Source organism: Doryrhamphus excisus, chromosome 8, assembly GCF_030265055.1.
Source record: "Doryrhamphus excisus isolate RoL2022-K1 chromosome 8, RoL_Dexc_1.0, whole genome shotgun sequence".
Taxonomy (NCBI): Eukaryota; Metazoa; Chordata; class Actinopteri; order Syngnathiformes; family Syngnathidae; genus Doryrhamphus; species Doryrhamphus excisus.
Genome location: NC_080473.1, coordinates 5,783,287 through 5,810,492, shown reverse-complemented (window position 1 = coordinate 5,810,492; position 27,206 = coordinate 5,783,287). Strand labels below are relative to the sequence as shown.

Below are 27,206 nucleotides of genomic sequence, written 5' to 3'. Positions count from 1 at the left end.
ATTTCCTGTCCGGAGGGCTCTAATAATGTAAAAAAAAACTGATTTAGAAAATAATAAACTGTTTTTCTTTGTATTACTATGAAAATATTCAAATTATAAAGGAATCCTAAACTTATCAAGTACCAAAAAATAAATAAAAACTACATAAATGAGGGATTACGGTAGTCCTTGTAACCCTCAGAGCAGGAAGTGGGGTCTCCTTTGAACTTCCACTTGGCAAGCGCCTTCATTGCATGTATAATATATTCTTTCTTTCAGGTGGATTATATTGAAACAAATTGAGTAATCTATTCTTTCAGCCACTCCATTTAATCCCTGGCTGGCATTCATTACCGACCCTTGGTGCTGTCCCCCCCTCCCCCCAGGTGCTGAGATCACAGTGCACGTACATGACATCGTAATTAATCATCTGCAAGAGGCCAATGGCGAGGCTGGCAGTGCTTGACAGGGCACCGAATGGCCGCACAACCCACAGCCGACGCTAGGAGACCAACGTACACCGTAAGAGTCGAGGAAAAAGGCAGACGGGTCCTGTCAGCATATAAGTGGCAAACGACATTGCACAATAAACACGAAGGCAGTGAAAAGGCAGACCGGCTTGCGATCAATATTTTCAATTGAATGGAGTTGAAAGGTTAAGAGAAAAGAAATCATGTTAGATAAAGGTCAGCTTCCCTTTAGTATCGCTGCTCACGTTGTGGGCCCAATCAAATTGGGCGTCATATGGAGTTCTTCTTTATGCTTACGTTCTGTTTTTGTCATCTATTATGTATTTATGTACTTTATTTGTCATGTTTTGTTGCATATTCCAGGTTGAAAAACACAGATCTTGTTTTTTTAAATCTGATTCTGCACCGGATTGTCTCCAAAGTGTACCAAAGTACTGGTTGATACTGGTTGATGCTGCCACACAGAGAGAACACAGAAGTGGTCCTCCATGTTATCTGAAAATGGTAATGGCTCCTACAGCTCAATAAATTGGCATCGTGTACAAAATGTGTGTTTTCTCACAGAAAGACATTATCTCATTATTATGATGCATAATTCGGGCATGTCATTTTGTAATGTGTTTGGCTGTAATATGCCACAGTCTAACAGCGTTGTACAAAACTGTTTTTATCAGTGTGATGATGCTACATGGAAGCTCAAAATATTCATTATTCAAGGGATGTACGTAAGTAAATGCCATTCCTTTTAAAGACTCAAGGTCTTAGGAGTAACTCACTCACTCAACCCCGGTACTCAATTCACTTGAGTCACCCGTTCCAGATGAACCGACCAACACGAGTTCGGAGGCAGGTGAGATGTAGATGCTGGGTGAGCGTACGCGAGTCCGTGAAACTCTGGTAGGGAGGGGAGAGGAGAGTTGGTTTAAAGTAAGAAACACACCTCGTGTTTTCTCCACGGCGCCAATACACTTATGCAAATGCAGTTAGAGCAGGGTTGTCCAAACTTTTTCCACAGAGTGCCACATACCAAAGAATGAAATATTAATATTTACACATATGTGAAGCCAAAAACCCGCGATTGGCTGGCGATCAGCCCAAGGTGTACCCTGCCTCTCACCCATAGTCAGCTGGGATAGGCTCCAGCATACCCCCCCCCTCCCCGTGACCCTAATGAGGACAAGCGACATCGAAAGATGGATAAATCTTTTTTGATAATAAACACTTTTGTCTATTTTTCCCTCATTTTTGGTTTTATATATGAAAGTTATTCCTTGTTTTTTCCAAGGTTTACTGGTTCCACACCCAACTGGGATAAGTACATTTCCACAAAGTTAGATTCCTTATTTAGAAATTGAATATTTTCACAGTTAGAGAATAGAAAACCTATTTTTTAACATTATTAGAGGCCTGTGTGTGGTGTTTGCATACTACAATTAATCTTTACAATTAATCTTATTTGATTGAAAATGCTTCATTCTGAGCTGCTAGATTTAAACCCGAATTGAAAGCAACTCATTGAATTACATAAGTGTCCTTCTTTAACTGCTAAACTACTAAAATACATAAATACATCAGTGAAATGGAAATGAACAGTGATGGCCACCGGTGTGTGTGAGTCACTGGAAGAAAAGCTCTGCCCACATGAATCACTAGACTCTGCATAATAAGATGATGAATTTTTTTTTTGGTTGACTGTTTTCTAGGTCAACAAGACCACATTATATTCAGGTCGGTATGTGTGCATCTAAACTAGGGCAGGTCCAATGAAACCTAGTCGTGAAACTACAACGGTAGCTTGTCTAATATCTGAATACAAACACACGCCAAGCTTATCATTTAACCGCAAAAAGCACCAAATGCCTTTGGATTTATCCATATCAAAGATAGCAATATGGGAGACAACTTTACCTTGAGATAATAGGACCCTGAGAGAGATGGGCGGCTGAGAAGCCAGGTAAGAGAAACCAATCTGGAAAGCAGAGCACATACAGTGAAACCTACATAGATGTCGGGGGGGCATCTGAGCATGAGAAAGATGTGGAGAGCGCTGGGTACCATCAAACCGTACCGAAGAATCAATCTGATAGAGGCAGAAATAGTGGGAACGTAGCTCAAACCAGTGGACACTCGGAATATAAGCGAATGTTACCCTAGAAAGATATATATAACCTTGGTAATGCAGTGGGAGATCTAAATCTGGGATGGAAGGGGCATTGGGACATACTGTATGTGGAAACATTGGAATAAATCTAGGGAACATACAGTAAATGGATGACATCTAATACAGGAATAACTCTTGAAGCATATGAGACCTGGAAACAATAATACTGTATGAACAAATCAGTGTACAGAAGATGAATGCTAGCATAAAAATACATCTTGGGAGGGATACTAGACACAAAGAACATTAGTAAATCTTTGGGACACACCTTGCATCTCCGGAAATGTAGGTCTATGGACCGAAACTAAGAACCGTGGGACATAAACGTGAGAGAGAGAGGACAAATATACGCTACAATCACGGTTCGTAACATACATCGCTTTTAAAGGGACCGTATGCATCGGGTTCCCGACGGCTACTTGCAGGGCGGCAACAAGTGAATGCTAGAAGCATTACATCCTTCTTGCTCTGCGTGCAAAAAGGCATACAAAAGTACAAACTGCTAGAACATTGTGCTCCAATAATGAAATTAATTTTCTACCGTTTATCCTTACGAGGCTTGCAGCGGGTGCTGGAGCCTATCCCAGCTGTCTTCGGGCGAGAAGCGGGGCACACCCTAGACTGGTGGCCAGCCAATCACAGGGCACATATAGACAAACAACCATTCACACTCACATTCATACCTATGGACAATTTGGAGTCGCCAATTAACGAGAAATGAGAAAACCCACGCATGCAAGGGGAGAACATGCAAACTCCACACAGAGATGGCCGAGTGTGGGATTGAACTCGGTCTCCTAGCTGTGAGGCCTGCGTGCTAACCACTCAAACGCCGTGCAGCCTACTTTATTCATTCAAATTCAAATAAATAGTACAAAAATATTTGTCTTTTGTCTATTTTTCCCTCATTTTTGGTTTTATATATGAAAGTTATTCCTTGTTTTTTCCAAGGTTTACTGGTTCCACACCCAACTGGGATAAGTACATTTCCACAAAGTTAGATTCCTTATTTAGAAATTGAATATTTTCACAGTTAGAGAATAGAAAACCTATTTTTTAACATTATTAGAGGCCTGTGTGTGGTGTTTGCATACTACAATTAATCTTTACAATTAATCTTATTTGATTGAAAATGCTTCATTCTGAGCTGCTAGATTTAAACCCGAATTGAAAGCAACTCATTGAATTACATAAGTGTCCTTCTTTAACTGCTAAACTACTAAAATACATAAATACATCAGTGAAATGGAAATGAACAGTGATGGCCACCGGTGTGTGTGAGTCACTGGAAGAAAAGCTCTGCCCACATGAATCACTAGACTCTGCATAATAAGATGATGAATTTTTTTTTTGGTTGACTGTTTTCTAGGTCAACAAGACCACATTATATTCAGGTCGGTATGTGTGCATCTAAACTAGGGCAGGTCCAATGAAACCTAGTCGTGAAACTACAACGGTAGCTTGTCTAATATCTGAATACAAACACACGCCAAGCTTATCATTTAACCGCAAAAAGCACCAAATGCCTTTGGATTTATCCATATCAAAGATAGCAATATGGGAGACAACTTTACCTTGAGATAATAGGACCCTGAGAGAGATGGGCGGCTGAGAAGCCAGGTAAGAGAAACCAATCTGGAAAGCAGAGCACATACAGTGAAACCTACATAGATGTCGGGGGGGCATCTGAGCATGAGAAAGATGTGGAGAGCGCTGGGTACCATCAAACCGTACCGAAGAATCAATCTGATAGAGGCAGAAATAGTGGGAACGTAGCTCAAACCAGTGGACACTCGGAATATAAGCGAATGTTACCCTAGAAAGATATATATAACCTTGGTAATGCAGTGGGAGATCTAAATCTGGGATGGAAGGGGCATTGGGACATACTGTATGTGGAAACATTGGAATAAATCTAGGGAACATACAGTAAATGGATGACATCTAATACAGGAATAACTCTTGAAGCATATGAGACCTGGAAACAATAATACTGTATGAACAAATCAGTGTACAGAAGATGAATGCTAGCATAAAAATACATCTTGGGAGGGATACTAGACACAAAGAACATTAGTAAATCTTTGGGACACACCTTGCATCTCCGGAAATGTAGGTCTATGGACCGAAACTAAGAACCGTGGGACATAAACGTGAGAGAGAGAGGACAAATATACGCTACAATCACGGTTCGTAACATACATCGCTTTTAAAGGGACCGTATGCATCGGGTTCCCGACGGCTACTTGCAGGGCGGCAACAAGTGAATGCTAGAAGCATTACATCCTTCTTGCTCTGCGTGCAAAAAGGCATACAAAAGTACAAACTGCTAGAACATTGTGCTCCAATAATGAAATTAATTTTCTACCGTTTATCCTTACGAGGCTTGCAGCGGGTGCTGGAGCCTATCCCAGCTGTCTTCGGGCGAGAAGCGGGGCACACCCTAGACTGGTGGCCAGCCAATCACAGGGCACATATAGACAAACAACCATTCACACTCACATTCATACCTATGGACAATTTGGAGTCGCCAATTAACGAGAAATGAGAAAACCCACGCATGCAAGGGGAGAACATGCAAACTCCACACAGAGATGGCCGAGTGTGGGATTGAACTCGGTCTCCTAGCTGTGAGGCCTGCGTGCTAACCACTCAAACGCCGTGCAGCCTACTTTATTCATTCAAATTCAAATAAATAGTACAAAAATATTTCTTGAAAGTTTCGTACAAGGATGCAGGCAAGCAGTAACAGTTTGAACAGTATGAATTATTGTACAGTGGAACCTTGATCAGTGTTATTAATTCATTATAGAAGGTCAGACTTTAACCAAAACGAACATTAACCGAATCAGGAAGTGATGTTAGGGGTCCAGTGTTGACTTTTAGCCTGTCATAGGGTTAGGGCAGCAATGGTTGCCAATGTTAGTGTTAGGGCGAGGGACCGTACAAAGTGTTCTGTTACAAAAGATTCAGTGAGAGACGGGGGGGACTGTACAAACCCAACCCACCCATTGCATCGGACAATAGGGGGGCAGTGGAGCTCTGCGACAGAACTTCAGGCATTTACCATCCATCCATCTCTACAATACCTCATCTATCTGGAAAGTATGATCCTCTATTAGTCCTCATTCTGTCTGTCCTCTCTTATACATATACGGCGTAAATCCACATGTATTTACTTATATTTGTACTCACTATTTATAATCGAGGTGAAAATTCCACAAGGCAGAAAAAGAATCTGCAGCAGTGTGGACGCTATCTGTCCTCCATCCCCAACACAAAGCGACCCTTGGCATTTGGTGCTTCTCATATCTGGGCTTTGGTGACGCTTCATTTTAATTGTGTTTTGTTTGGGTTCTCTTTTTGTAGGGTGGGGGTCAGCAGCGTGCGTTCTGTAGTCTTTTCAATTGTCTGTGCAGGTGCTGCTTCAGGTTCCGATAAAGTGACCCCTGCTTGCAATACGCCTCTTTAGAGTCAAAGCTCTTTTGAGGTTTTCTGTTGTTGACTCCACACACAGAGGTAACAACTACTCTCTTGTCTGAAGCATATTGTACATCTCTATGGATTTAGTCCATTTAGGTCTTTCCAAATACCTTAAAGGTCCTCATGTAATTGAGACCTTAGGGCAGGGGTGTCCAAAATTTTTCACCAATGACCAAATACTGAAAAACAAAAGGATGCAAGGGGAACCACCACACGTACGTAAGCTATATGTACTTGAAGAAAACAACTTTATGTCAGCAACATTAACTAATATTTGTACTTGTGCCACAGGCCACGAAAGCGCCAATACAAAACTGTTTTTATCCCTCCTTGAAAAATAGTCTGGAAAAAGACTGATTTGTGTGATAGTCGGGGTCTAGCCATTTATACACACCAGCCCACAGGTGGCGCCAAAACAACTTTTCTCTCAGCGAGTCGTAGCTTTTCTTCATGTCACATAACCGCCAGTGACCCAGAAACTTGCTCAAAAAGGCCTCAGGTCTCAGAGTTTTGCAAAACAAAAGAGTTATGATGATCATTTTAAGAAACTGGCGAACAATGAAGCAGAGTCACCAACTGAGCTAATGATGTTGTGTTGGCAGGAATTCTTCTTCTTCCCGTTGCTATCCAATTTAGTGGCAACTCTCGGAAAATTGGCTGACTTTTCATTTGAAAAAGTTTCACGCAAGCATCGGAAATTGCATTGAACTCCAAGTACAGACTAAAAAATATTGCTCTGCCTTTTGTTTATTCTCATAGTATCATCAACAGTAGTATGATAAGAGTTTTTCCTGGTTGGTGGAAGCACAATGTCAAGGTTGGTGGCCGTGAGGTTTCATCTTTAAATGGATTCATCCATTTTAAGTCTGTGCTGCATTAAAATAATCTTTTTCCATTACCAGATTTTTTTTTTTAAACAATTTCTCCTCAACAGTATGATCAATTGTCGCTTCACCACTGGTCGTGTTAGCAGTGATAAAGCGTAGCCAGTCGTCCCAACAGCTGACTTTTATTAATGATCCCTGTAGGCCAGCTCCCTTTAGTTAATCAGTCACAGCTCCACAAAGTGCTTGACTTATTGGGGTCATTTCAGTTAACTTATGCTTATTTGCTGTATCGCCTTTGTTCCATGTATGAGCTGTCCTGTGTAATCTTTTCTACGTGTATCATAATTCCATTTTTTTTCCACTTTGAATACATTTGAAGGTTGAATGTGCTATTAAAGTAGTCAAAGCTAATCCATTCGATATTAGAGACATTCAGACATCACAATAACGCATCATATTTGTTCCTAAATGTACTGTATGTCAGTGCTTCTCAAATAGCGGGGCAGGCCCCCCGGGGTGCTGTCAGGGGGAGTATTCTATAATTATAATTTCTACTATGATTCCACTATCATTTCCTAAAGGTTGGCAGGGGTGTGAGTGTTTTTATTCTTGCTTGAACAATGCTGGGGGAACCAACTCATCAGTTGTCCCTCGCTATATTGCACTTCCAACATCACAGCCTCAATTATTTTTTTATTTCAAAAATAAATGAATTAATAATGGATTGCTGTTTTGTGGGTGAATATGGTCTATTATTAGTTTAAAAAGCCAATTTCATTTAATGAAGTGCCTCAAAAATCCTACTTGGTGGAAATTCACTTATCGTGGTCAGATCTGCAGCCAATTAACCACAATAAAAGAGCCATGACTTATTTATTTTTACAGCATTTCTCTGGAAGGGACAAATGAGTGATTATAATAAAAGGCTTAAGATTCACAGTTTTACTGTTTTTTTCCATTTGTTTTGACAAGAACACAAAGTAAGGGTAGAATCCCTTCAGGAAAGGTGACATACACCATCCAGTGCAAACAGATGTAATATCTTTATTTAATGAGCGCTGGTCTGAGAGGCAAACACAATGTTGTGTCATTATTGCAATCTAATAGTGACAGATGACGATTATCGTGAAGGTTGTTTCTACTCTATTGTTTCATTCATCATTAGACCGGTCAATCTGGTGATGAGCGTTTTTACCGCCTTCATTTACCGGCCAGGATTTGGATGAATATGGTTTATCGTGCAATGTTTAGAGCTTCCATTTGTTCTTTGAATGATTGTTCTGGGTAATTGTATGTGAGTGCTTCACCGCAGAGGTCACTTTAGTTTGCACGCTGTCGCTCTCACTTTGATTTGCCTCATCAGTTATCCCTAACAAGGACCCCAGCATGGCACTAACTATTTACACGTTCAGGAATGAAGTTTGTCCTCTGTATTTTTTTCGGGGAGCGAGCATATTATCCCTTTCCGATTACAAGTGGCAGGTAAACACTCACTTTCAAACAGCCTAAGATTTGGATGCCGCAGAAACGGAGTGAAAGGAGCGCTTTTACCGGAATTCACGGGCTGACGTACATCAGGGACACTTGGTGAAGCTGCTAACCTTGGCGAACTAAGAGTTGACATCTGCTGAGTTTATCCAAGAGGCTGCTTGACATAAACATGCCGGTATCATTCACTCCCGATCCAGATTTTAAGACCAGATGAAAAATTCCAAGAATTTCCATTTTACAGTTTTGGATCCTAACGTTTTATGCGCCACAGTTTTTTTCAGTTTTGATGTTACTATTTCAATAGCTTAAGCTTGAAAATGATTAGCGATAGACATACTGATAGCGAAGACATACTGGAAAATAGAAAAATCATCAGTATGACCCAAAATTTTTGATGGGAGTAAATGTACTTGTCTGTGTGGTAACGACCAGAAGAAAACCCTCCCTATTTTAATCCAATGGAGAACATTTGGGGATTGCTGGCAATACAAGTTTACAAAAATGGACATCAGCCCCCCATTAAGCCGCCTTTACCACCTGGAGCAACATCCTCAGCATCATCTTCACTGGACTGCTGGAAACACTGGCATCAAGAAACTCAAAACGTTTTTGGATGTTGAGACTATTCACGACTAAGTCCTTTTTTTCAAAATTGATATTTCTATTTGTTCGTATCCTGGTAAAACTAGCATATGGGCTTTGTTTGGCAATGAAAATAGTAGCTCTTGGGTATTTAAATTTTGTAAAAATAGCTCTCACAAGAAGAAACCTTGGTGTGTAGTCTAGTTTTACCCTTAAGAGCCAACACTGCAAAATGTAAATACCGTATTTTCTGGACTATAAGTCGCTCCGGAGTATAAGTCGCACAAGGCCAAAAATGCATAATTAGGTAGAAAAAAACATACATAAGTCACACTGGAGTATAAGTCGCATTTTTTGCGGGTAATTTATTTTACAAACTTCTTGACCAAAACAGACATTACGTCCACTTGGAAGGCAAGTTCTAACAATAAAAGAATAGAGAACAGGCTGAATAGATGTAAGATATGCTAACACAATGCTTATTCAGCAACACAAAAAATAAACATGAACAAAAAAGGTGTCCAGTGTTTTTTTCATTTATAAGTCGCTCTGGAGTATAAGTCGCAGGAACAGCCAACCTATGAAAAAAAGTGCAACTTATAGTCCAGGAAAATACGGTACTTGCAGTTTTTCATCTTGTCAGGAGTAATTTTGGTCAGGAGTATACGTCCCACTGCCACGGTTGGATGATTTTCTCTGTGAAACTAAAGTTCAACACCTCTGCGTGATACGAATATAATATTGAACTGAGACGTTTTCACTTTGGATGTGATTGCCGGTGGGGAGGAAGTCAGGGAGAAATTATGACTGATAAGTATTCAATACAAAGGGAGCTGATTTATTGTGCGGGGGAATTACTGGCTTCAAGCTTTGAAGAGATTGTGATTTACTAACTTCGAATGACTTGCTCAAAAGATTCAGGGTCATTCCTGTGTTTCGCGAGTCAATAGTAGCCCTATTCACACAGATTTGCTACAAAATTGGTAAATTTATTCATCCATTGGTGCCTTTCACACAGGGTCGTCACTGAAATGCATTTTCTTCAATTAGCAAGACTAACGGTCTATAAGTTGCCCCTTTCACACATACTGTAGATGCCACAACATTGGAGCATCAAAGACCGAACAGTAGAGCCAGGATTTATTTGTGTGTGGGGGTCACACAGCACCCAGCATCTGGTGTGGTACAATACTTGCTAGCCAGCAACAATTTCAACATAACGGGAGAGGTTATTAAGCCTCTTTAGCTGAGCAATTCCACAAAATTGTTGCAATAAGGACGCGTAGAGACGGGATTTATCCACCTTGCCTTGCTCAAAGAACCCAGCATCTGGTGTGATGTAATACTTGTGGAACACCTACAGTTGCTTTCAAAGCAACAGAATGGTAGAAAGTGTCCGAAAAGGCACATTTGTTTGATTTTTGGTTTGGATTATTGAGATTTTTTGGCACATCGCCTTGTCTCTGTTGGAAGTTACTTTCACTCATGACTTCAGTCTTCTCCCTTAGTACTGTTCTCCAACATTATGGGGGTCCACTACATATAAACGAGGGATCAGCGAGTACACCACTATCTGTATCTGTTCACCTATTTAAATCTGTATCCGTATCTGTACTCGGAGTGGGCGGGGTATAAACTGAAAGCAGGCGTTGTTTAACTGGAAATGGGTGGGGCTTACATCAGTACATTAATTGAAGTCTGAAAACTGCATACTGCAACATATTGAGAGGGGTGTAATACTTGACCATAGCCATACAGTTTGATGTTTGATGCAGCTACTGCGCAGGTGTACCTAATGTTGTGGCCAGTCAATGCGGTAGTCGATCACCTGTTTTATGTTGACTTCATGGACTAAGACAATAACACATTTCAAGGAAAACAGTGATCATTCTACCCCTGACTGATGTAACACAAGACTGCACAGAATTGTCTTGTCAAATGCACTGCATATGTTACAAGTTTACCAAGTAACTTTAGTTACAAACCAAAATAGCGGCGAGCTTAAGAAAACCAAATAAAGTGGAGCTTTTTATAACTTGCCAAATGGCAATGTGAATGAGGCACAATGAGTATCTGACTCATCCCTACTATAAACCCAACAACAAGTTGGGAGAATTACAGTGTTCTTCAGACATACTGAAACAGTGAGATCAATTTGGGCTGTAGACTGCAAACATTTGGGTTGGATATGAAATGAAATTCTGAGGCCAAAGTTGTACGGACTGATTTTGATGGCTCATCATGGTACTTTTTGGCAAATCGTCTGTAATGAGTAAAGTAGTAGTTTCCTTGTTCTTCAAAACAATTCAAATAGTTGTGCTGGATATGACCAACGTTTGTGCAATGGTTCTTATTGATTTTCCATTTCTCAGATTCGCAAAAAAAAATAAAGCTTTCATTTTCACTTTTCCACATCTAAATGCAGGCAACAGAGGCAAAACCTATCCAATGCAATCTGAAACTGAGCGTAGACATTCAGTGCTTTTTATTGATTGAATAAGAAATGTAATAAGACACCCCTTGGCAACATAAACATAAACACACCCGTCAGTCACATGTTTGAATACTTTGACTCAAATGAAAAATGGGTGCTTTCGAGCAAATGGTGCATTCTTGTAAGCTGTGCATGTAAATACCTGGAAATAAAAGCTGGTCTCATTCATCTTTTGATGCCAAAGCCAAATGTTTTCAGTCTCGTGCGACAATAAAGGAATTGACCTCACTGTTCCAACACTTCTGGAGGCCACTGTATGTCTCAGATGCCAGAAAAGGGAAGTCAGTTTAGGGCTGCTGCCCTTGAACTAGGATACTTTCTTGTCAAAATATTTCCTCTCCTAGTGGAAGATGCATCACATGACAGCTAATGGGCACTCATTGTGTCCCTCTTTTTATTATTGCCCTCAGGTCGTTTGTCATCATTACTCGGTGCTACCAGTTTATCGTGTATTAGATGGCGATAAGGACAGAAACCGTGAACCCTCTATCTACAAATGGGGGAGTAATGGAGTCCGTGATTCCCATTATCATGTACAGTCTGGAGCCAAGTGAAGGGTTTAATGTATCTGTGGACAAATGAACATTAAGCTCGAGGGGTGCTGGTAAGCACTGATCTAAATGCAATTGAAGATGTATCTGTGTGGTGTCAGTCACTTGGCAGTAATTGTGTGTGTGTGTGTGTGTATTCTCTGCAGATGGCTTCTTATTGCAGATCCACTTTGACAGTCGAGCCTTTTATTTGTTCCCCGTGGTAACCTTGGCAAAACGTCTGTTTAAGCCGTGACTGCAAAAAGCAACAAACAAAACATGTCACTCAGGTTTGCTCCCTTTTGCTCCCTTTAAGACAATCGCATTATTCAGGATACATCACTGGTCTGCCTCTGCAGCTGCAAGGATTGTACTTTTTTTTCTGTTTTTCTTTCAATTTTCACAAAAATTGTCAGAAAAAATTGTATTCCTCAAATACCACAGAAAAGCGTGTGAGTCTTGGAAGTCAAGTTAGACATTCCGAAGGATTAATAAAGTGTGCTGAGATTGTTCTGCCTTTTTTCTTGGCTGCTCAGTCGAATAATAGCAATACAAGGAATTACGTAAATATCAATATAAACAATGAAATATACACTACCGCTCAAAAAGTTTGGGATCGTTTGGAAATGTTTTTGGCCAGTCTGAGATATGGCTTTTTCTTGGCAGTCCTGCTATGAAGTCCAGCATCCTGAAGTCACCGCTTCACTGTTGATACTGACACTGGTGTTTGATGGCTACTATTTAGTGCAGCTGCCAGGTGATGACCTGTGAGGCGTCTTTAACTACACACTGCATCGTTTTTCTGTCTTTGTTAGACCCAGTTTGTGCTGCTCTCTGAAGGGAGTAGTTAACAGCATGGTATGAGATTTTAGTTTTAGTTTTTTAGATGGGTTTTCCAATAATCTATTAGCCTTATAAAATCATGAACTTGGATTAGCAGCCATACCAGGAGATTGATGCAGAGGACTGACAGTTGTTGATAGTAGGCCTCTATGCAAAAATGTTCTTTGGAAATCATCTGATTCATTTTAATTGTTTGTGAAATGGATAAAAATGTTTGTGAAATGGCAACATGTTTTGTGAAATGCATGAAAATGTGTTTTTCTTTGGAAAAAAAATTGCAAGTGATCACAAACTTTTGAGCGGTCGTGTACAAGCAATTAAATATGATAATGTATACAAAAGCAAGCTATATTTGAATCCATTGCATTTGTAATCTAGAAGACAATGTACAAGCTGTGCAGTGGGATGCATTGGAGGATGAAATATTGTGTTGAATTGTAACTTGGTAAAGCTTGTTGGAACTAAACTATTACCATTGTAAAGGTCAACAAGCATGCATTGCTAATTTCATAAAGATCTTTGCTGTGCAGTCACATGCTTTAGTTGTTCCTGATCTGATTCTGGGATCCAATTATCCAGAGTAATGAGGCTTTTTGGAATCACCATTTCTCTGATTTTACTGGTTTGTTATGTCTGATTTCCACACACACACACACACACACACACACATATCCTTTATCCTTTGTTTTCTCAACAACCCTTTATTAAGCCTTCCTTTGGCTCTCTGGAGCATCATTTATTCCTATCACTTGCCTATTCCTACCTGGTATCACGTGCATTGTACACCATTTAGGGCATACACGTATGAAACATACACTGAGTGGAACAATAAAGTATCCCAGCAGACATAGAAAGACATTGAAATATTTGTTAAAGGTCCCGTCCCTCCATCATTTTCTATTGTTTATCTTCACCAGGTCCACAGGAGTATGCTGATGCTGGAGCCTATTCCAGTTGACTTTGGGGAAGAGGTGGGGTACACGGCATTAAAGGTCCCCTATCATGCAAAACTGGTGTTTCAATAATGTAGTAGCAGCAATTTGTGTCCCTAGAGACTGTTTATGAGCACCAAGCATGAAATCATCAATCTTCCCTTACTTGTTGCGTCTCTTTAAAGGGAAAAGGCATCCAACGACTTTGAAAGTTCGTGGCTCCATGATTGAAAAACCTCTCTGGCCCCTGACCCCGCGCCTAAGTAAATGAGCTTGGGAAGGTTCAAGGTCAATGAAGGCATGATTGGATGAGTTTGGTGTGGCTGGGAAGACGAGATTGTCAGCCAGCCTCTGAGATTGCAAAGGTTGTTTCTGGATAAACGGACACAAATTGTCACACACACAGAAGCACTCTAGCTGAAACATGCAGCTCTAAAAGTGAAAAAAGACTTGGCTTAGCAAGCATGAAAGCTGTCTAAGTGTTTGAGGGAAAATGCGGCTGAAACTGCAACATAATCAGCCCCCTGAGATTCCTCTTTGCTGCTCAAAGAAGGGGGTGGTACAAAGTTCTCTTATTTGCATCAGAATTCCCTCATGCATAAAAGAACAAATATATATATAGAGTGCAACACGGTATATTTAATATTGCCTCTCTATAGTTGGCACTAAGAAGTTACTGTCACAACAAACACAAAAGCAGCATTGTTCCTCGCCACATTGGACTTTACAATTCCATGATATTTCGTGCTTGAATATGCAGTATTAGTCGAAATAAAAATATGCATATTTAAGGCAGTGTAATATACCGTACTGGACTATAAGTCGCTCCGGAGTATAAATCGCACAAGGCCAAAAATGCATAATTAGGTAGAAAAAAACATACATAAGTCGCACTGGAGTATAAGTCGCATTTTTTGCGGGTAATTTATTTTACAAACTACTTGACCACCCACCCTCAGCCATGTCCGTGTGGAGTTTGCATGTTCTCCACGTGCATGCGTGGGTTTTCTCCGGGTACTCCGGTTTCCTCCCACATTCCAAAAACATGCTAGATTAATTGGTGACTCCAAATTGTCCATAGGTAAAGTGTGACTTATAGTCCGGAAAATACAATATTTCTTTTGGCCAAGTGAAGCATTTTCAAGCACAAAAATGGCTAAATAAACAAAAGTAATTCCAGATCTCCTGACTGTATGGCCAACATGCAAACGCAGCCCTACTGTGTTATTTTGATTAGTTGAACAATCTAACAAGATAAACATTTTTAAATAAATGGTAGCTAATAAATAAATGTCTTACAATGTTTCCTCGTCATGGGTGGTGAAAACAGACAATATTTATCCATATAGCAGTTGGACACATCCAAATAGTGGGTGCAAATATTTTGCCCTCAGAGGTCTATGGTCAACCCCAAGTGGGTTGGTTCAGCAGGCAAACACAAAGTAGAGCTCTGACCTAAGGAATCCCTTTTTAGTTTGTTTAATCTAAGATCATTTTTCTATCCAATGGCACCACTTGAAAATAAAAAAGTATGTGCAAAAAAAAAAAAAAAAGCAAAGGAATCAATAATTGATCAAATTCACTGGACCGAGCTGTGAATACAGTAAATTCATTCATTCATTCATTTTCTACCGCTTTTCCTCACGAGGGTCGCAGGGGGTGCTGGAGCCTATCCCAGCTGTCTTCGGGCGTAAGGCGGGGTACACCCTAGACTGGTCGCCAGCCAATCACAGGGCACATATAGACAAACAACCATTCACACTCACATTCATACCTATGAACAATTTGGAGTCGCCAATTAACCTAGCATGTTTTTTGGAATGTGGGAGGAAACCGGAGTACCCGGAGAAAACCCACGCATGCACGGGGAGAACATGCAAACTCCACACAGAGATCCCCGAGCCCTGGGATTGAACCCTGGTCTCCTAGCTGTGAGGTCTGCGCGCTAACCCCTAGACCACCGTGCCGCCCAATACAGTAAACACCTGCAGAATATTAAAGAACACCACAAACATACAGTAGGGTGGAATAGTGTTTGCGAGGAGACACTATGTAGCACTTTAAGTGACATTTTTGGTATCGTTATCGGCCGATTTCACTCATGGGTTATCGGAATCAGTATCGGCAGCATAACACCTTGATGGGAACATCCATAGATATAATAATAAAAAGTTTCATTTAAAAACTCCCACTTTGTTATATATATAGTACCTATTGTATTAGACTGTATTATTTTCCTCTCCCATGTTGTACACTTTCACTAATATTATGCATGTGTTGATGTAGCTTAGCCAGTATTACTCATTCAGAATGGAACAATTGCCATATTGTTGAAGTATTCAGGACAAACCTCTACCTTGATTTATGTAACCAAATTCAACACAATTACTTACATCATGATGGGTAAGACATTGGAAATGATTAATCATGTTAATATGGTTAAGACTGTGTGAAGTGGCACCACCGTTGCGGCGTCTTCATGCTAATTAGTAATATCCACTCGAGAAACAAGGTCAGTCAAGGGCATCGGGAATGTTTATGAAATGTGGCGATATGTGGTTGGAGAAATATCTTCTTACGTGATTATTTGATGAGCTTCATACAGGAGTGCAGGATCTCAAAGCCGTGGAGATCTCGAAGTCTTCTCACATGTCTGACGATATAGAAAAAAGATTAAAAGTCATCATTTTAGCCAACATTTGGTCTAATTAGCAAGGAGAAGAACTGGAGATGAGGAGGCTAATCTACTAAATATATCCTTCTATGTTTTATAAATACTCTAAGGCATCTAACAGCCGCCTTGTACTTTCTTTCCTACTTCCCAATTGGCAGATTACACAAACTCAAACACAATCCGTTGACAATGAAACTAAAAGAAGCCGCAGTTGCTCATCCAGCCTGTGAAACTGTGTCAGAACATGTGATAAGCTGGTCATAATACACAGTTAATGATTTGGTCAATTGTGTGGCATCAGAAGCAAAAACTCCACCACTTGTCTTCAACCAGCAGAGGCGCTGTTGAGTCGGTCTGAACTATTCTATGGGAAGTGGAGTTGCATCCACGCAGGACTGTGCTGTGGCACAACTCCTCTGGGCAGCATTGTGATGTTCATGACACTGGCATGGAAACAGGAGTTAAGAATGAGTCATTAATGACTAATTCACCCTGTTGTTTATTCTGTAAATTTAGTTAAACACACATCTATCTAGCACGGCTATACATCATGAATTAATATTAGTCATTGTTATTTAATTGTTATGTAATGACATAATTGATATAATAATTACTTACATATACCGTATTTTCCGGACTATAAGTCGCACTTTTTTCATAAGTTGGCTGTTCCTGCGACTTATACTCCAGAGCGACTTATAAATGAAAAAACTGTTTATGTTACATAAACACTGGACACCTTTTCTGTTCATGTTTATTTTTTGTGTAGCTGAATAGTATTGTGTTAGCATATCTTACACCTATTCAGCCTGTTCTCTATTCTTTTGTTGTTAGAAATTGCCTTCCAAGAGGACGTAATGTCTGTTTTGGTCATAAAATAAATTACCCGCAAAAAATGCGACTTAGACTCCAGTGCGACTTTTTTTTTACCTAATTATGCATTTTTGGCCTTGTGCGACTCTGGAGCGACTTATAGTCCAGAATATACGGTACATACGTACATTTTAAACATCTGTATATTATATAAATATTCTATATTACATAATATATAATATATTATATAAATATGAAATATGCATATGTAAATATTAATATTTATATTATTTATATTCATAACTATGTTTACATTAGATAAATAGTAATGTTTATAGAATTATATCATTTATAATACTTATGTATATATGGTATCCATAATAGCCTACAAACAAGTCCATGCATTTTCTATGATGCGGAAAATGTGCCACACTAAAAGGAATTGCATTGTGTGGCCAGCTTCTCTATAAAAACCTAATTTTGTTACTTCCGTCAAGTGTGTTGTTTCAGACCATTTTCTAGCCTTTCCTCATCAACATGTGTTCTAAAGATGCGGTGAGAGGGCACCTGGGCTCCGATTGACACAGCTTCCCCAGAGCAATGGCTGCATTTTGCTGCACAGCTGTCCTCTTAGCATCTCCTGCAGCGTGCCGAAGCAGCTGAAGTACGATATCAGTGCCCAGCAGGTTGCTGGCAATATCTTTCAACTCGAGGCAATGGGCCAGGCACAGGGCTGCATTTCCTGACACCATCTCATCACTGCCGGAGCTCAGTAATTGACGGAGAACAAATAGTGCTGTGGCGGACGATAAACGGAACACAAATGGAACAGAATGCATGTTGAAATATATGATGAGTCATTCGTGAACATGAAGAAAAATATGTCTTTTGCATATTAGGTCAAGCTGAATGCATTCATGTGAAACGTAATAGGAGCCTGTCAATCATGTCTTACTTCTGTCAGACTTCACCAGCTCCTCCCGGGCCGAGTGGCTGGCAGCCGTGCACACCGTCAGAATCTTTATGGCGTACTTAGTGGCAGTCAGGTCTGTTCGCTGGCAAACGGTACAAAAAAAACAAGATTATGTTCGACAAATATTGAGAGACGAGGTGTTTTTGAACGTCATAAAAGTGTTCCCAAGGGCGTAAGAACACTCAAGTCAGTGCAGATCTAGGAGTAAATACACAATAAAGCCGTGATATGAATGAGATCACCCTGCAAAAATGTCACCACATGCAACGTGTCGTATGTGTTCTTTCAGCCGAGACGTAGGAAGTAATTGAGTGTAATTGTGAGTAATTGGGCCCAATTATCGGGCGGCATGAAGCCAAGAAAAAATTCCCGTAACTTTCACTAAAACTGGATTAAATACTGGATCATGAAAACCAGAAGGAATGGGGAAGTAGCATAATTTATCAGGCGGCAACGTCTTAAGAAAATATTTATTGATTTATCCAATAAATGGTAAACACAACCTATGTTTTAAAGGTCCCGTATGAAGCAAAAGTGATTAATGACGTTATTATGAAGAGTAATACACTCCTGATGACATTTTTAAGACCAGCTGAACAATCGCAATAATTTACATTTTGTACTGTTGGATCTGGAGCTTAAAATGCAAAAAGGAGAAATGGGAGTGGCTATGAGAAGATTACAATATGGATTGTAGGCTATATCGCCCAGCTCAAAACACAAAATGATTAACACTTTCCTGTTAACGGGATTTCCTGTTCTCCTTTTCTGGCCTTATACTTTGGCTTTTGGGACAAACATGCATACATTCATACATATCGTACTTGTTTTGTTGAATGAAATGAACTATAATGATAGCATTAATGTTAAAGCAAACAAAACTCTGCTACCGGAATAGTATCAGCATAGGCAGATATTCACATTGAGATATCTGGAATTTGTTGCAGTATACAATAAACCGAACCTGGGTGTGTGTACAGTCAAGTACCTTTAGGAGCCGCCGCACCGTCTTCACCACTTGTCGCTGAATAACATGATTAACAGCCTCGGAGGACTGAGGGAGGACGCTGCTCAACACACCCATAGCTCTCTGGGAGGACAAAGAGAAAGGTTGGGATTTGCGAGACAATTGTCTGTTTCGAGAATAAGCAAAAGGAAACAAGTGCTTCAGACAGTTGAGTATATCAACAAATAATTCCTGTGTTGGCGGAGAAAAAGCTATTCAAGAGAGAGCATTCAAAGAAAATGGCCTCTGTCAGGAGGACTGAGTAGTACGGAAAAAGGTTACAAATGGGAAAAAAGACACCAGCTGCTTTCGGACATAAAATCAATAGGCTGTAATGGTGAAGCAAAACCGGTGTTGAGATGGTGGTGAGAGTTTGGGGGAAATGCTCTTTGTATTGCTCATGCAATAATAATGGTCCTTTGAAAGGCCACAAAAATGAGAAAAGAAAATCAAGAATATGAGAAAGGCTCTTTGAACCAGGAGCCGGTTGTGAAAATGGAATAAAATATGTTGGCTGGAACACATTCGACTAGTTCGCAGCATGTTTGTCCACAAACAAGCATTTGTAAGGTCTTTCCCAAACTGTAAAACGCTGTTCGTTAGGACTGATTGTTGTGACACAGCCCATCGCTTGTCCACGACGTTGGGGGTTACACAGGTTCGGGTCCGAGACCAGACATCTTGGTCTCAAAGTCACTAAGGTTGGTAGCCACTGCTGTAAGATATCACATATCGATGTAACAAAGGCGTGGCAGAAGCGGACACAAAACGCTGTTAACACTTGCATAGGTACGTATGTGAGCTGCAATGCTAACATCTTGTTCAATTAGCCCATAAACTTGGGCAGGGGTCGGGAACCTTTTTGGTTTGCACAACCAAATTTGTGCAATTTTAAGCAAGACCAACAATTTCAGAATAGAAGACCCTGTCCACACTGAAACGTTCTTGAGATTTATTTTTTGGGGTGTCGAAAAAAAAACACTTTTGGTGCTGCATGGTTTTGCACGGTACTCCTCATCTTTCTTTCTTCTCTCAACAGAATTAGCTTGCTGACTGTTTGATAAAAGGAGGGAAGTTGACTTCTTCTCAATGATCCGTGTATGATACCGCAATATCCAATTCTTATCAAGTTTTGGTGTCTGACGGCTGATATTGGCTCCGACCACCCACATGCAAGAGAAACCGGCTGGCTGGATTAAAATGCATGGGAATGTTTTATATTTTGGAGGTTTTAACACTCAATGTTTCACTTCAAAAAACAATTCAAATAAATCACCAATAAACATCTCATTTTTGAGCTCATTGGTATCATAAATGAAGTGCAGTAGATTGGAAATCTGTAAGAAAGCCACTACCAGGCATCGCCAGGGTCATGGTAGGAGGTTTGACGAGGAAGGAGGTTTGAAAACCCAGATCCTTAACTAAACCCAACAATGCAAATCAGCAACGGAAGATAGCACAAGAGCAGAGTACAAGTTTGACAAAAAGGGATGCTGACATGAGGCACTAAAAGTGAGTGACGAGCCAGACGGGTGGCGTGTGGGCCTCTTAACGGTCGTGCTTAGGCAGAGCAGCACTGCTTTAATAGCCATTAGCAGTGACAATGACACCTGGAACAAAGAGTTTGTCAAATGCAATGACATACTATATAGTACAGAGGATCCCTGGAATATTGAGATTGTGGCCACTAACTTTGGTAAAACTAAAAAAAAAAAAAACTTTTGGGGACTCGGGTCCAATTTAACTCGTGTGTATTTTAGTGTTTAGTGCTATAAAAAGAATCACTCACAGTTACAACGCCTCCGTCGTCATCCTTTAGCAGGTCCAGGCAACATCCACACAGCAAGACTGCATGTTCCTATGACGACATGGCAAAAAAAGACTGCATCTTACAAGCATCTTCCCTCTTAATATATGAACAGAAACAGAAATATGCTTCCATTATTCAGGATATTAAGTGCCTCTCAAAAGGGGGGGGTTACATATAGTATCTGATTTACCTGAATGACAGGTGAGGTCACAGCCGAAAGGTTGATGATCAACCCAAGCAGCGGGTAAAGGATCTCCTTATAGCTGCGGGCCATGCACTGCTTCTGCAAGTCAAGGACGGTTCACACAGATGTTCATTTGCAAAAAGAAGAGCAGAGGCTTGCAAAATCAAATGGAACACTTAGAAGTCAGACGTTTTCCAGCAAATTACCAGGAATAAACTGGAAATTTGCTAAATGGAACTTAGATGAAGATTTTTGGTCCAATTAATGTTCCTATTTTCTGTTGTTGATGAAGAAGAAGATAGATGGGTCACAAAACATTTAATGTTCTTTGGTGTCTGTGGGAATGTGGGAACATTCATTTGGTAAATGACTTGGAATTTCACCTACATTTACATTTTCACATTTATAGGACTCATTTATTTTGATACCAATATCCCTTATGTAGATCTTTTAGATGCAGGAAGAATGATGTAATGTGTATATCTAACCTGGCCTAGGGTCTATCAGAATTTTCAATTTTCCTCATAGCCTATTGAAATAGTGGGCCACTACCGAGCTCGTTAATGATGACATAACTCAACGGAATCTAAAATCAAAGACCATGTGGTGTCTGATGGCTTACAAAACCAAATGTTCTCCAGGATTGTGTAGGTCTCGACCTCATGTATTGCGGCCATCAACCAGTTGTGTAAACAGAGGTCCATCATTTTGACACAACACTAAATTACGGGCCATAAAACACCACACACACACACACATATTGTATGTAGGTTAATCCATGGGACATGAACTCCAAAATAAGCTGAGAGGAGCTCCTGGAGGATTTTTGAGGGACGTATTAGGGGACAAGCTAATACCGTGCATATAGGGTCTATCTTTAAAAGGTAAACTGGTGCCATTGGTGCCATGGCATATAGTTCCATACGATCACGTGCCTTTGCATGGACGTGAAGGCACCAACAAAAGGTTGACTAGGCTCAGCTGACCTCATCGGGGTTATGTAGCTATTTTGTAGATGTTGAGCGGCGACAGGACAGAAGCGCTACCACTATTTGACCTTCTTACGGTTTCGGTAACTGTTCTGATACTTGCTGGCTGTTAAATAAAGTTCAAAATAATGTGTACTGAAATGATCGTACTGACAATGGCATGCAGGAAGGCCTTCCAACACTCTGCATGGTGAGCAAGAGCGTGACGGATGACGTCGTCTCCCATCAGACTGCCAACCGCTGATATCAGCATGGGCAGGACATGTTGATTGGACTCGCCAATATTGCTCTGAAACGTCAACAATGAACACAATACACATGCACAATCGCAGAATTGCGTCCAAGTCAACATTTGTGATCATCTTACTATGATTGCTGCGAATGGAACAACGACCGAGTCCATCTGGCCATTCCTGAGCTGGAAGCAGAATCTGCAAGATACGATAACATACAAGTAAGGACGTGCTGTGCTTGCTGCTACATACGGTGTGTTCGTGAACAATGAACATGTGATTGAGTTTGGCTGAGCGTGCGCATAACTTTACACTCTTTGGGGGTCTTCCAGTTGACTTTTTGTTCCTTAAAATTCAGGATCTTTTAAGAAGTTTCAAATGACTGTGACTTCGTCCGACCCCAGCAGCGATGGCGCCCTGTGTTAGGCCTTGCTTATGCAGCTCAACAATCCGACTGTGTTTAAAGAGTGAAAGCTTTTTTTGCCTTTGTCATCAAGAGATCATGACAGTAGCCACGTTTACATGAGGAGTTTTCCTCTTTCCGAATGGAATCTTTCCGAATGACCTTACCAAAAACAATGGTATCCATGGAAAGGAATATTCCAATCTCCAGTCTACATGTGGCGCTATAATCAGAATAGTCAGTGGGGCATGTGCAGTAAAACGTAAACATCAACATCACGTGATACCGACTTCCCCGACTTCCCCTTCACTTGTTGGAATAACTCCGGATTGCCAGTTTTTCCTTTGTCCAGTCTTGAAATGAGTTCGGATCAAAAACAAACTTTCCGCAGCAGTCCAGTGCCGATTGCTCACCTCCATTTTTAAAACTGAAGAACATCTGGAGCTGCGTGTTACGTCATATCTGAGCATGCGTTGAAAGAACTTAAACAGGAAAAGATCTAATTAAATCTTGCTAATATTTTATAATTCAACTCGGGACATAGATAGATATTTTATTTTTTAATAAAACTGGACTTGTGAATAAAGTATAGGAGTGTTTAGATTCTGTTGCGCACCACAGGTGGCGCTAATGCACACGAAAGCTGCTTGCCAACCGCCAATAAACAACAGAAGAAGAAAAACACCACAAAGAAGAACGTACCCTGACAACTTTACATTTGAGCGGGTACAAGATACCTCAATCGGATTGGGGAAAGGAATATTCCACCCTCGTGAATCCCATTATATATTCATTTGGATTGGCACTTTTCTTTCGGAATGAGGTGTATACAAAGGTTACATTCTTTCCCTTTGAGCAAATAAACCAAATGCAATTGGAATATTTGGGTCCATGTAACTTTTAATCAGCAGATGAGCAGCCCATTTCAGTTAAATGCTTGTTTTTCTTGTCTCACTCCCATTTCCCTTTTCATAAGCATAAATGCTGTCAGTGCAACAAGCCTCACCAATTAGGAAACCTTTCCCCAATTCTCAAATTACCGGTTGCCTCTGAAGACTACACGTGACATCCAAACATTAATGAAAACATGAAGTTCAGTGATTATTTGTGGACATATACAGTACTTACCGGATACTTCATTAGGCGTACCTTAATAATAATGTGATGCACTGTACGTTTGAAGCAAGATTCCCCTGGAGAAGCTTGAGAAAAATCAAGGGAAATATATTTTTCTCACGTCCTAGCATTGATTTTTAGTTGCAACGTTGTGTAAACTGTCCATGGTGTACAGAAAACAACATATGCATCTTATTCAAAGGACTATGGGAGAATGGGTGGTCCCAGCAGTATGGCCTCTGAGACGAGGCTCACTTTGAAAAGTTCCACACTTTGAAAAACGAGTCTAATAATAATACAAGATGCATGTCAAAAATACTAATAATAATGTGTGTATGCATACAATGCATACAATGTATGCATACAATGGTTAACATGTTAATTAGGGGTGCACTATTTATGGAATTAAGACAACATGACGATAAATCCGATACCATTTAAAATGTTATCACAAGATTACTTTGATGTTTTGTAGAAGAATAGTAATGTTATATTTGGTTAGGACAAATCTGCAGGTCTCTTACTTCAAGGTGTGCACACATTACAGTTAAATCTAAAGTTTAAAAAAAAGGAATAGAATAAGTTATGGGTATCGGTCATAAGAAGCAGAAAGTTGTCAGTATTGTTTAAAAAAAATAGTGTTTGCCGAGTTTTAATATAATATTAACATTAATATTTTGACTTACTGTGACAACTGAATGTGAATGAAAGACAAAAAAGGATGCCTGACATTGACTGAATTTGCTCTCCTGAGCAACAGAAGAGTGGAAAATTGATCACTCCATTTCAGTGCCCGACACGTCGACTTATTTCCCGCTGTGTTCAAGAGCCCCAGTTGTCCTTTCACGTCAGTTTTCACGAGGCCTCGGAAAGAGGAACAGCTTAAAAACGGCCTTTTACTTTCAAGAGAGAAGTGCATTGATTTATTATAGATGCTAGCGTTTCCATTTCTCTGAGATCCTTTCCTAGACAAAGCTGGATTCTAAAGTGCTTTTAATACAGATATGAAACATGGAGGTATAATAGGCTGGCCACTCTGACCCATAGGCCAGCCTATTTCCTTGCTCACAAAAAAAAGAAGCATTATGTAGGATGTGAGCAGAGTCGTGTTTGTAGTTAGGCACTCATACCTCTTATCCGACGCCAAGTTCTGCAAAATGAGAAGCCCGTCCCATCGCGGCTCTGGCCTGGAGATGCACGCCATGAGGCTGCTCGTTAACCTTTAGATCCAGATTAAGAGTGGAGAGAGAGAAAGGACAGATGAGAACAAGTTAAAAAAAAGAACGGAGAAAGGAACAATGATAAAGCATTTGGGCAAATGACACCTTATTAACTTGAAAATGCAGTCCCTCAGAAACTGTGTGAAATACCAAAGATAAAAATAAAGTGGGGATTATAACTCAGGTTAATACATCACAGTGTATCATAGCAATCCCAAGATATCATGCTATAGGTGGAAAGGAGTATTTGGCTGATATTAAAGCAACAATTGGAGGTGGTACCATAACTTTTTCAGTTAGCATCCATTGTTTCTAAATCATAATTTGAAAACATTAATAGTGCATAGTGCTACTATTAAGCATGATAATAGACCTTCAACAATTACATTAGAACTTTGGTCATGACAACAGTTATACAACAGTTGTATTGTGACATTACACTGTACATTGGCTACGCTAAGTTATATCAGTATTGTGGCGATACACAATAATAAAAACGCTTGATGAACTGGGAGGACTGAACAGCTACATTTGCATCCAACAACAACAAAATGTCTTACAGGGGGACATCCAAGTTGTCAGTGAGTAGACGTCTGCCATGCTCCGTCTGTGAGAACAAATGGCACAAGTCCAAGCATCCCTTCTGTATTGCGGCGTGATTGGATGAGACCAAGGGAACAAGAAACTCTTTAAACGCCGGACGTGTCATCAACGTCTTCTGGTTTTCCTCTAAAAAAATACAGAAAGAGTTAAACAGCAAGAATGACACAACACGGAGCCCAGCAATGGCCACTTTGATATTTAACAAAGAAAAAAGTTATATAAAGCCACACAGCTAGGAGACCTGAGTTCGATTCCACCCACTGGCATCTCTATGTGGAGTTTGCATGTTCTCCCTGTGTGGGTTTTCTCCGGGGACTCCGGTTTCCTCCCACATTCCAAAAACATGCTAGGTTAATTGGCGACTCCAAATTGTCCATAGGTATGAATGTGAGTGTGAATGGTTGTTTGTCTATATGTGCCCTGTGATTGGCTGGCCACCAGTTCAGGGCGTATCCCGCCTCTCGCCCAAAATCAGCTGGGATAGGCTGACCCCTTGTATATCCTGCGACCCTCATGAGGATAATCAGCATAGTACAGCAAAATTACGGATGATTTTTCCATTTTTTGTTTTGTTGTTATATTTTTAGAATGTACTGCGGTCGAATAAAAAAAACAGCCAAGGGCTGCAAGTTGGAACACCCCTGCTATAAGTACAAGTGAAAATGGCAGAAAAGTGGAGCATTTTTTGTTTCCTTCATAGACAGCAGCAGAGTCCTGCAAGGGCAAAATATAAAACACAATGTGTGCAGTGTGTATTAACAGTGTGTATTATCTACATACCATTTCCTTTGCAAATGATTCCCCAAACTTTAAGAACAGATACACACAAGTCCTGGCTGCACGGGTCCTTTGTTTCCTGCAACAGGCAACTGTGGATGAAAAATAAAAATACTTTTTCTGACGCCGTTGTTCGTCTAGAAATAATGCACACCTCTGCAAATAGATGATTATTTGTGTTATGTTTTCTGATGTTCTAAATCTGTGAATGAATATAGTTATTTTGTCATTAATATTTTTTTCTGGGGTTTTTTCTTGGTTCATAGAAGAACAAAAAATATGGACGTCAGTCAGCATTTTCCTTGTTTTTAAAAGCCCATGTTTTCTGGTCTTAGGCTCAAACCACTCTACTATGTTGTACTGCCAATTTATAAAGACCAAAAAGGCTAGAAACACACATTTTTTTTCTGATGAAAGAATAGACTAAAGTTTCTTTACATAGTTCCAATGCTTATGTAGTCCCAAAACTCAATATTCCGTGGGTCTTGTAAATGCCCCAAAACTCTGGCAGTATGGAGCTTTCTCCTCTAAAAAGGACTGGCAGTTCATGAGTTAATGAGCAAGGTGACACCACCAATATGAATATGCCGAAATTTACCGAAAATGGTTATGA

General features: G+C 40.2%; 1 protein-coding gene across 2 annotated transcripts in view; it reads right to left on the bottom strand.

Annotated features, from left to right (window-relative positions):
- Positions 1–442: 442 nt before the first annotated feature.
- ttc12 (tetratricopeptide repeat domain 12) overlaps positions 443–27,206 on the bottom strand; it is a 38,739-nt gene continuing 11,975 nt past the window's right edge. Inside the window, exons 11-24 of one of the 2 annotated variants that reach the window (XR_009131411.1) lie at positions 26,597–26,685; positions 25,774–25,942; positions 25,124–25,213; positions 22,609–22,672; positions 22,396–22,530; positions 21,259–21,351; positions 21,048–21,116; positions 19,241–19,342; positions 18,235–18,334; positions 17,847–18,075; positions 16,372–16,445; positions 4,185–4,245; positions 1,230–1,343; positions 443–531 (exon numbers count right to left, since the gene is read on the bottom strand). Coding sequence is in view for 1 of the 2 variants with exons in the window: in XM_058079978.1 (XP_057935961.1) it covers positions 16,376–16,445; positions 17,847–18,075; positions 18,235–18,334; positions 19,241–19,342; positions 21,048–21,116; positions 21,259–21,351; positions 22,396–22,530; positions 22,609–22,672; positions 25,124–25,213; positions 25,774–25,942; positions 26,597–26,685 (1,210 nt within the window). In the remaining variant the exon portion in view is untranslated. Of the gene's footprint in view, positions 532–1,229; positions 1,344–4,184; positions 4,246–9,068; positions 12,274–16,371; positions 16,446–17,846; positions 18,076–18,234; positions 18,335–19,240; positions 19,343–21,047; positions 21,117–21,258; positions 21,352–22,395; positions 22,531–22,608; positions 22,673–25,123; positions 25,214–25,773; positions 25,943–26,596; positions 26,686–27,206 lie in introns of those variants that run through there. The other variant, XM_058079978.1, reaches the window with a different exon arrangement.